Here is an 11,811-nt window from a genome sequence, read left to right on the forward strand (position 1 = left end):
CATGTCAATCTAAGTCGTCCGAGTCCAACTTGCAAGAATCTCCAACTTCTTACTGGCGCGCTATCTATAGATTTTTAAGGTATATAGAGACGCACAGTACCTATACACAGCACCCACCATATGCACACACGCGTTTGCACCCAAACACACGCTAACCTATAGGATTTCTGGGAACAAGGTGCTGTTAGAGTCCGTTGCGCGGCAAGAAAACAGCTCACGCCTACCCGCCATCACCCCACGAGTTTTAGTTGTCGTGGGCCACATGTTTGCTAAAGGACCATATATTGGTTGGACCTTTTTTCTAGATTTCCCCTTATTCTTTCTTGGGCCGCTATTTTATTCAAAGGTTTTGGGCTGTTTTTTCTTCTCTATTTATTCTGGGCTGGTATGAGCTTACTGCAACATATTTTATTTTTTATTTTTAAAGTAAAAATTATAAATATATGCATCTATTTTAAAAAATTAGAAATCTACTATATTTTGATATCTTACATATTCCTTTAACGCTAAATATTTTGATAGCGGTGGAGTCATCTCCGTGCTAGACAACTACAGTTTCGCTGTATCGATGAGCAACTTCTACAAAGGGAAGTCGTCAGCAGGAACCTTCTCTCATAACAGTGTATCCAATTGATGAAGGTGGCATCACAATCATACTATTGCAAAAATATCAGATCATCTCAACTATGAATTTAAAAAGTTTTCCACTGTACAGCTTCCTGGATATTTGCATAACGATCATCTCAGCTGGTACGGTTGTGGGCTCGAGTGTCCTCCACACCATCACAGGCAACTGGACCAGATGCACTCACACCCGAGTTACGTACTGAATTATCTGAATGTTAGCTATTACAAAATAATATACTGTGATTTTATTTTAAAATATAATAATATATAGATAGATTATCATACATTTATTAATAAATAATATTGAATGCTCTTGTTTTGACATCTCACCGATCACTCTGTCTGTATTTACTTTGAGAAATATTTTAGAGTGTGGAGAAATATATTTGCTTGTTTCAATGTATGTAGGTGACTGATGTAATTTGGCGGTCAACAACGGTGATTAGGGCTAAACGGGTGCTTAAATGCCGGACGATCAAGAAGGGCCAGACAGAGCCAAAGATGATCCGAGCTGTACACATGAATGTCAAACAAAGTATGAATTAAAGGATGAAGATAATATATTAACAAAGTCAAGTGAAGGGGATGCCGGTGTAAGTGACAAGACGGTACGAGAGATCAAGAGCGGGAGAGACTTGCCGGTGATCAAGATCGCAAGATAGAGGACACGCATTATCATCGAAGCGCTTGCTTTAGGTGGAAGCAAGTGACGGCTAGTCACGTTTTGAGTAGTGTGCTAGGGTTCCACGGTTTAGCCTCATAACCATGGGAGGACTTGAGGAGTACATGGCACCATCGCGAAATTTGCGTCGAGGCGAAGCTAAGTCATAAAGGTGCCGCATCCGTTCGATGAATAGAGAAGAAAATGGACTAAAATACCCTTGATGGTAGGTAGAAGTGTACTACAAGAGAGAGGTATTTTGAAAAAAAAAACTAGAAAATTTGAGGGTCAATTTTCCTAGACTTATAAATAGAGGGGTTGAGCTATGTGAGAGCAAGAACAACCATTTGAGCCCCTTGTGCCACCTATACAGGAGCATTGTGCTAGAGTTTTAGTGGAAATGAAGATGAGTGCTTAGCTTATATAATATGTGAGAGTTTTGAGAGAAAAATCTCTGTAATTCGTTTTAAATAGGGTTGATCTCTTTGAGTAATAAAAATTATTTTATTTTATATGTTTGAATTCTCTTCCTTCCAATTTTTCTCTCTTGGTTCTATTATCTTGTGTGCAAGTTTTTTCTTTTCAGTTTTAATTTAATTTTTGTTTTTGGGTTAAAATTCAGCATCTTGTGAGGTCATTCATTCTTCTTATTGTTAGAGGCATAAAATTTGTATACACACGCTTATGTGATGGGGTCTTGAATTGTCTTGCCTCTAGATAATCAACTTAGAGAGTCTTGTTGCTTTGTGTTTATTTTTTCTTGTTTGTTTAATAGTTGTAATCTTTCGAGTGCTAAGACACATAATTGATCTTAAATGGAACATATGGTTCATATATTATCCGTGGAGTCGTGTTGCCTCGATTTTCTCTTGTTAAAACTTCTCTTGATTTTTTCCTTCGCTTGAGTTTAGAGATGTATTGGGTAATCTAAATAAGAGAAGATTATCAATTTCGCAAGAAAATTATTGAGGCACATATTCACCATCCTCTAGTCGTTAATCTCGTTCCTACACATTTTGATTGCATTTCTATAATATTTAATGTACTATGTGAGGATACAAATGATGAAAAAAAAATACATTTATCCGGCTTACCGATTCTATCCGAATATACGCTCCGACTCCAACTTTGAAAAAAATTTAAGATATAATACATAGTAAAAAATAATTATCTAGCACTATTTATATCTAATTCTAACTTAAAAAAATATAAAATATGATATAAATGAGCTACATCTATCTGTATATGATCCGATTACATCCATATTCCGAGGTGATCGTGAGAACGATGGATTCGTCAATTTGTCCTGTCTTTCTACGGAGCGATGACGTGCGAATGGCTACGTATGCAAGCAAAAATAAACTAATCGATTAATTCGTCAGCTTAATTGTCCTTCTCGGAGACCAGTTTGTCCAAGAGACTAACTCGATTTGATATGGTCTATGACTCCACCGGAAAACTGGGACGTACGCAGCGCGCGTCAGGGATGACGGCAACATGGTGACGAGCAACGAGCAGATTTGCATAACGAATTGCTGGGAAACAAATTCTATAAAACTTTATTCAGAAAGGTCCTTGTAAGATTCTATTTATGTTGTTTATCCCGTGACCTAATAGCTAGATTGAAGAGGAGAGAGTGAGTTGTCACGTATTATCACAGGAGAGAGCGTCTTATGTAGGATCGGGTCCTATAGAATTTGCTTTCGAATTTACCGAGGGATCGATGTGTCAATCAAGTCAGTGCAAAAGGCGATCCGCCTTCCCTATAAAGCTGGACCCTCAACGTCCTCGCACAAGATTCACGTGTCCTCCCGTTTGGAGGCCACTACTCACGGCCTGCCTTGATCGGTGCCTGTAACAAACACCCTGTTACATGCGTGGTGGTGGCAGCGGCGGCAATGGACAAGGACAACAGCAAGTGCTCATCTCCAATCGGCAGCGTCGTGTTGCCGCTGCTCTTGGCCGGTCCCCGCCTGTGAGTTGATCTTCACTTGCTGATCATCGAGAGACGGCTTGTTTCCATCCATTTTGCATATCTGCGGTTGCTGAATTTCTGATCCATCGGTGCATCCATGCCTGACCAGTTAGAGAGTCTTGAGGAAAAGCTAGGCAGATGAGTGAGGAGAACCGGAGGTGGTTGGCATGCTTGGTGTCATACTCGTCGACCGTCCCCACCTGCAGACTCTCACCACGTCACCCAAGCCACCGGTGTTGCGTTGCACTGACAATGAGGTGACGACGGAGGTGGCCGCCGCTGGTGTGAAGGTCGAGCCGCAGCCCAAGGTCAGGGCGGTCTACGCGCGTGCAGACCCATCGGACGTCGACGCCAACATCGTGAAAGATGGGTACCAGTGGCGCAAGTACGGGCAAAAGGTGACACACAACAACCTCTACCTGAGAGCTACTTTCGGTGTGCAAAGGGATTTCAATCTTGTTTTATAATATTTTGTTCATCGGTGCAAAATCGAAATTAACAAAATTTTATTAAAATTTTGCTAATTTTTCATTTTTTGCTATATAGGTCTCACAGGTCAATAAAAGAAAATAAGAAAATTAGATATCATGTTCCTCTCTAAAATTCTAGAAATTCACAAAATTTCGATGAAATTTTAATCTGTAGCGCAGATACAACTACCAAGAAACAAAAAAGATTGCAGATATGCGACATTTGTTTCCTAAATTTCAAAAGCCATGCGAATTTGCTGACGTTTGATTTGGGTGTCGTAGGTACAGAGGAGTGCTGACGACAGGTCGATGCTAGTGGCGACCTACAAGGGCGAGCACAGCCATGCTCAGTGTGCCCAGAGAGAATTTGTCAGTGACGGGTCGACGAGGCAGCAGGGGGCCTCCGGCTCAATCTCCATTGACTCGTTGGGCCGGACGATCACCCTTGGTCTGGCGAACAAAGGGCCAGGATCGAACACGGAGGCCGAGGCGATTTCAGGGGACCTCGTGACACCAGAGTTTCGGAAGGTATTGGTGAACGAGCTGGTGAATGATTCGGAGTTCATGGAGTCTCTGACAAGTGTGGTGACTGCAAGAATGATGGAGAGAAAGAATATCATACCGGATATTAATGAACAAGCATATGTTGTTCATAGTTCATAGACACAAATGTCCACATGAAACACACATACAATTTTCATGTGTATGCTTGAATCTTGTGGATTCACTCCTGCAAAAGCTAGATTCTCCTATAAGAAAGGAAAGGACCGCCAGAAAATTACATGAAGAAGGATCGTCTGTAAACTTCATATACCTCGCTATAAGAAATCTCCGTTTCCCTAGTCATTTAGAGTGTTTCGCACCGTTTAGATTGAAATCTACAGGCTAAAATATTCATATGGTAAGAGAAAATCTAGAGAGTGGGCACTGCTCATGTATAGGTGATTATCATTTTCTTATACATTTTCCGTCATCCATTGGTCAGCATACAAGCGCTAGCGAGGGCAGTGGAAAAAAAAGGGAGTCGATAATTTTCAACCTGAGTGAAAACAAATGTGAAACAACAACCGTTAAATAAATATTTAACGGTTGAAAAAAAAAACTAGTTCACAAGTGAATAATATTTTTTATAGCATGAACATATATAATTTCTTGATACATACCAGATAAAAATATCTGACCAAGTACAGATCAAAGAACAGACACGCGATCGAATGATCGCGTAGACAACTTGTCCGAGTGAAACAAAGCTATAATTTCAGTTGATTGAAGCCTAGTTAATCTAGTGAAAAAATTATATGCGAAAAATTAGGAACATATGCTTTTATACAAAAAATTGTATTCACAAATAAATTTCGTTTTGCAAAAGTACATAGTACGCATACTACTGGCAGCAATGTGTGACACTCCAGTTTTTACAAAAAAAAAAAATGCTAGCGGGGGCACTCAATCCCTACTTCCACAAACTTAAGTAGATGTATACGCACCTAATTGTTTAGGACATTGTCTCCAATGAACACGTATTGATTGTTATCTTTTCTCATTAGATGGTTGCAGAAATTATTAAGAATGTAATGCTGTAGAAGTCATTTATGACGATATACTGATCCGTGTAGTAAGTTTACTTTTTTTGTATATTAGTAGTAAAATTTTGGAATGTCCATTGCGAACCTTACAAGATAGGATTTAATTTGGACCAGCGGCACAGCGCCAAACACAAATCTTGGATCATTTTAAGGATTCATTTTGAACACGCTGGATTTTGACATATTTTCTACTGGAGTCATATGGTTTCCTGAAACCTAAAAGAACCACCAACCATTAGATTGAAAATGGACGGAGTAGATAAACCAACAAGAGCCACAAGCATGTATTGGACTGACCACACGTCCACACCCTTACTGGTATTGCTTCTCGTCTCTCTTTCTTCTTAAACAGTATGCACATAACTGTCAAAGTGAACTCAGCTGACGCTAGCGAGGTTACGTCACCAGAAGACTAAAGGAAAACGTCTTGCGACTGGCACGCTGAATCTTCTCGTACTCGGGTGTAGAATTCAAGAGGAAAAGTTAAAATTCACCTCGGAGGATATGACTTCAAGGGGCTGCCATCACGTGCTTGACCTGTAAGCATAAGCCATGCATGTTCGCTGGATAACACCAATCTCTATAAAATGTGAAGACTTGACCGACTTGAGTACTTTTTTTAATTACAAACACACTTTAACCACCTAAACTACTGGTCCATGCCCACAAGTCTTGAAAACGTCACTCGTACATGGGCGGGTGGGGACGCTACCATTTATGCCCACACCCACGGACTCGAACCAGATCTTTCCGGTTACGAGCTATCTCTTGCCACCTGGGCTAGAATTCTTTTGCTACAGTACCTTTTTACCATGGCTAATTTTTAAGGAGAGCATGCTTTCGTAAAAGGGTACTGTAGCAAAGGTATGACGAATAGAGACGTATATTTACTGAAACTGGTCGGCTGCACGATCAGAATATAGTTTCCATGACCAGTCTCCCTATATCTTCACATAAATTCACAACCGATCTTACCTGGTCATATAGCCAAATCTGACGTAACTTGTCCAATTGTATTTATTGAGATTCACTCAAGTGTTTTTCTTTCCAAATGTTAACTCCAGTAGACGAAGTCATGGACGACGCAGAGGGGCTTTGTCCCATCTTGTAGCATTAAATGCTATGAAGTGGGACTTTTGTAGATCGACAAGGTGCCGCACGATGGATAGGACGTTGTCAGCAGACCGATCAGGCAAGTGGTCAGGGATGATCCTCCGTAATGATGGTTTATGTTAGATATTAGGATGAGCAGGGTCTTTAGTTTGGACCCACACGTAAGTTTTTCTCGTTCCTACTATATAAAGGGATGATGACCCCGTTTGTAAAGAGGGAGATTAAGTCTGATAGCCAGCTAAAATGACCTCTGTAATCAATTGAGACCCTTCATAACCAATTAAGCACCCGAGGTAACACCTTTAGAGGCAATGCCTCCTTCGATGCCGTCGACCTTGAGTGGCTATCATATAGTCTCCCTACTCGATTCGGGTACGATCTGGATAGATCAGATCTTGGACTACCTTCGGAATCGAGCAATCCCTAACGATAATGCGTGAGCAAAAAAGATCTCGCGGCAAGCCCACAGATACTCCCTGGTAGAGGGAAGCCTCTACCACCAAGGGAGCAACGGCTTTTTACTGAAATGTATCACTCAGGAAGAGGGGAGCATGGTACTCTCTGATATCCACAGAGGCATACGTGGTAGCCACGCTTCATATCGCATCCTGATCAGAAAAGCGTTTCAGCAAGGATTCATTGGCCCACTGCCCTCCAGAATGTATGTGAGCTGGTAAAACGGTACAAGTCTTGTCAATACCACAGTCAAAATACCAACCTACCAACCCAGGTACTGCAAACCATACCACTCTCTTGGCCTTTCGCTATCTGGGGGCTCAATATCGTGGAGCCATTCCCTAAAGCCCCAATCAGTTTTGAGTTCATGTTCGTGGCAATCAACAAATTCAATAAGAGGATCAAGGCTGAGCCCGTCAAGAAGATCATCACCATAGCCGTGATTAAGTTCATACGAGGGCTGGTAGTGCAGTTTGGCAGTTCGAACCACATAATCATGGACAATGGAACTCAGTTAGCTAGTAGTGCTTTCCGAGACTCTTGTGAAGAGATCGGGACCAAGGTTTTCTATGCATCTATGGCTCACCTCCAAAGCAACAGATAGGTCAAAAGGGCGAATGGGATGATACTACAAGGGATCAACACTCGAATCTTTGACCGGCTTAAAAGCTATTCGAGATGTTGGATGGATGAACTCCCTACAGTACTCTGGTCGTTACGAACGACCCCTATCCGGGTCACAGCCAAAACCCCCTTCTTCCTAGTTTTTGGGGCCGAAGCAATGCTCCCCTCTAAAATCGCGCTCTAATTCGAGCCTCCCATTATCAATAGAGTCTCAAACGCTACCACGACCAAAAGATGTGGAAGCTAACACTAGCCATAGGCGATCTCGTCCTTAGACAAATTTAGAAGAAGACCGGTCAGAATAAACTCTCTCCCAAATGAGAGGAACCCTACAAAGTGGTCTCCATCACCCAACCTGATATGGTCAAGCTAGCCATGGAGGGTCGCTCGAAGACCGGCTTATTTTTCTATTTTGTAGGACCTTCCGAACGAGCGTAAAATACAGCTTGTAAGTTCTTAAATTCAAAAAGAAAACATTGACTCTCTATTTTGCATGACTTCACAACCAAGCCACGGGCTCCCAACATATTGATTCTCCGACCACAGCATGCGACCATGCTCGATGGCCACTATGGAACTTAGTGACTAAGATACCAAATGACTAGGAGGCCGGAGACAACGATCACCAGGCCACAAGTCCTCGCTAGTGCCGAGCGCTACTCGGCCTTGATGGACTTGCCGAGCCGTGTCATGTTTCGCACACCAAGAACCTAACTAGCAAGCAGATAGAACAAGAACAGGCGTTCAACCCCCATGCTTTTTTATTCATGGAAATGTTAGGTTACATGCCGACTAGTTGCATCCGATCGGACTAACTATCCTATTACATTTCTGCCCTATCCTCCCTGGCTCAAATGACTAGCGCAAAGTCGACCGAAAGAATCCACTGAACTCTCGCCTCTATTTGCCCTTGAATGAGTCAAGGAACCTCTTGTACTCCTCCTTAGGGCAGTAGCTCACCACTCTAGGGATCGGACGATGACCGGCATAAGGTCCAGAGAAGGTGGCTGATGTAAAACCCTGCTGGGGCCGTTGACCGGCATCGAGGCACCCTGCAGATCTCCCTTCTGCTTCATCTTCAAGTCTTCCTCTTCATCGATCTCCTCCTCCAGAAGGTCCCAATCGACCCTATCCTCGTCATCGGAGATATCGATGACCTCGTCCAAGGGATCCACCCAGGCGGAAGATCGAGACGGACTAGAGGGGGTGGCCTTCTTTGGAAGGGCATGAGCTCTATGGTCGCCGACCTCAACCTCATGAGCATACCAGTGGCAACCACTATCTCCAGAAGCACCACGGCTAGCGGATCCAGAGTCAAAGCCGACTCTACCCCCACCAAGCCGTTCGAGGTCATCGACCTCTCTGGCGATGAGGAAGGGGAATGCACCATGGCCTCCAGGCCTGCAGACACTATGGGGCTGAATGCATGACAGGATGGAGGCAAATGGATTCTAGGCACTAAAAGATTGGGGTGGCTCGAAAGACCATCAAGCACTTCTCCTTTTTAAACCACAGCGACACCTCAACCAACGTTGCCTTCAAAACCGCTTGAAACCTAAGGGTACACAGAAGGAACCAAGAGTCCTTCAGGTCCAGCGGCAATCAATGTATCTCTTTCTCTCATACCCTCTATTTTCACTCTCGGGACATTTAGACCTTCCCACGTGACGCGAAGTTCAGAATTGCTCTTTGAGGACTGACAGCGTCAATGACAACTCTCGAGGCAGACTACGTCCGCCCGGGGCCCAAGTAGTGTGACCAGGTCGGACCGCGGTAAGGAGGAAGCTCGAGGGCTACTGTCGGTGTATTAGGTAAAGGGGTACCCTGACAAACGAGCTTCGTGAGGGATATAACGGCCATATGCGTATATTTCCTAAAACTAGTCGATCGCACAACTAGGGTATGGTTTCCACGACCAGTACGAGACATACGCGACCAGTCTCCTGTACCTTCACATAAATCTAGATCTGACACAACCTGTCCAATCATATTTATTGAGATCCTAAAAGTATTTTTCTTCTCCAAATGCCAACTCTAGTGAGCAAAGTCATGGACGGTGCAGAGGGGCTTTGTCTTATCTCGTAGCATTAAATGCTACGGAGTGAGACTTCTGCAGGTTGATGTGGCGCTGCATGATGGACGGGATGTTGTCAGCAGGCCAATCAGGTAAATGGTCAGGGACGGTCCTATGTAATTATGGTTTAAATTAAATATTAGGATGAACATGATCTTTTATTTGGATCCATACGTATGTTCTTCTCTCCCTACAATAAAAAAAAATAAGGATCCCGTTTGTAAAAAAGGAGATTAAGTCTAATAGCTAAAACGACATCTATAATCAATTATGATTCTCCATAATATAACACACAGAATCTATAATTATTATCCTCCACATCGAGTTTTAAAATACCGTTGACCCATAAACTAAACCTCGAAAAGTCCGTTCGCGACTGACTTGAGTACTTGACCCTAGTATTTAACCAAACGTCTGGTAGTAAATATCTAGTCAGGAGTACGTGGCAATAGTGATGAGATGTCATATTCAATGATCTTGTATCACCAAAAGTACAAGTTTGACTAATCTAGCTATTGAAAAAGAATTCAAACAAAAAATATGCAGAATTAACAGTTAAGCGTGCACCATTGGGTTCTAGAAAAACACTTTGGTTTTTCTCTGGTTCAATCTATGTCTGCTTAAAAGCATAACCATTTGTGGCAGTAACAACAATATTGCAATTGGTGAAAATATTTATATTAACCTGATTACGCAGTTAGCTCGGCGCAACAGTTCAAAAGTGGCCCTTAAATTTTTGTGAGTTTGTTGCATCAATGTATTGTATTATTGATTTGGTTTTTTCAGATTTTGGTTGCCCAACCTAATATCCATCATGGTAAGGTCCTAGCTCATAGTAAGTAGCTTGCTCAATATATAGTACCAATGGCCGAAGTTTATAAAAGCTACAACATGGATGGTTGCACTCCAATATTGAAAATCTGTTCAGTTTATTTATTTGTCGTGATTTGGTTGAGGTGTTTATTTCTCTCTGCGTTGAGGACTCGAGTTTTAAGTGTGTCGTGGACGTCTTTTGTATGCTAGTAATCCGAAGATATTTGTTTTCAATAAAAGTTGGGTAAAAAACGAAGTGCTTGGACGTCTTTTGTAAGCTGGTAATTCTGATCGAAGGTATATATTTGTTTTCAATAAAAAATATGGGAGAGAGTGTCTGCTCTAAAATTTTGAAAATCCACATATGCACTTAAATTCATCGATTTGAGTGTTATTGACCATCTTGTCGCACCAAACCGTTGCATCACTAGTATGTACAATCATGACATCATAGGAAAACACATCAGCACCATGCGTAAGGACGTATGTAGTCATCGTGGCAACTGCCAAGTGAAGCACAGCTCGGCTGAAAATGATGTCCTGGAATGATAAAGGTCGAGACAGATTTTTGTAAGGACTTCCAGTTGACTTGATCCGCATTCTTGAATCCGTCCTGATCGTCTATTTCCCAAGTGGCCAAGTGGGACGCTGCCATCCTTGTTGGCTTTCTGAAATAGGCAACGAAACCTAACGATCCGACGCGTGAAGTCTTGTGCACATACAATAGACTACACTGCAGGAGTACTGTTCACAATAGAGTGTGAAGTTCCTGTTTACTACTACGGAACATATTATCAATGATGATTTAAAATCGTCATCTATGATGAATTTTGAACCGCTACAGATTACTCCGTACTGATAGTTAACATCATTGTCAGTTCGAGTCACAAGCCAGCAGTGATGGTATTTTTTTAAAAAAGAAAAAGACGACCGGTGGCGCCACCTCACCCGCTCCTCACCACGGCAACTCTGTAGTACGTGCCCAACAGAGAAAAATGTGGCAGTATGAAGGCCCCCACCACACCTGCTTCTCACCATGTCCACTCTGCCATGTGCGCCTGCAGAGAAAAATGCGGCGACAAGGTTGCCTCGCCGTTGCCACGCACCTCACCTTCACCGTAGCTGCGCCCCACTGCTCTTTCACCGCTCCACCGACCACCATCCCACCTCCGAGCAATCGTCTCCACACGGCACCGTGTCGCCTTCCTCACTTCAGCGAACTAGCGAGCTTGTCGCCGAACTGCCTTCATCGCCTCTGGCCACCGAATGGCCAGAGCACCCCTTGAGCACGTGCTCCTGCCGCATCGCCATTACTCACTCTCTCATGCGGGCCTCTGCCTTATCTAGGTCACCACACGGCCTCCTCAATGCATCCTGTACGCCGCACGATCTCTAGTCAAGGCTGCGGCGGT

At 43.0% G+C, this 11,811-nt stretch overlaps 1 protein-coding gene across 1 annotated transcript; it reads left to right on the plus strand.

The window, feature by feature from the left end:
• Positions 1-3,430: 3,430 nt before the first annotated feature.
• Positions 3,431-4,396, plus strand: LOC133901437 (WRKY transcription factor WRKY62-like). Its single transcript, XM_062342810.1, has 2 exons — positions 3,431-3,661; positions 4,016-4,396. The coding sequence occupies exons 1-2, from the start codon at positions 3,431-3,433 to the stop codon at positions 4,394-4,396; spliced, it is 612 nt and encodes a 203-aa protein (XP_062198794.1).
• Positions 4,397-11,811: the final 7,415 nt, after the last annotated feature.

This window comes from Phragmites australis, chromosome 20 (assembly GCF_958298935.1).
Source record: "Phragmites australis chromosome 20, lpPhrAust1.1, whole genome shotgun sequence".
NCBI lineage: Eukaryota > Viridiplantae > Streptophyta > Magnoliopsida > Poales > Poaceae > Phragmites > Phragmites australis.

What these genes read in the sequence shown, in the direction of transcription:
- LOC133901437 (XM_062342810.1), top strand. Translation starts at nt 3,431, where the DNA reads ATGCTTGGTGTCATACTCGTCGACCGTCCCCACCTGCAGACTCTCACC. An exon ending in GGCGCAAGTACGGGCAAAAG is followed by an intron (nt 3,662 to 4,015) that starts GTGACACACAAC and finishes TGGGTGTCGTAG; the next exon opens with GTACAGAGGAGTGCTGACGA.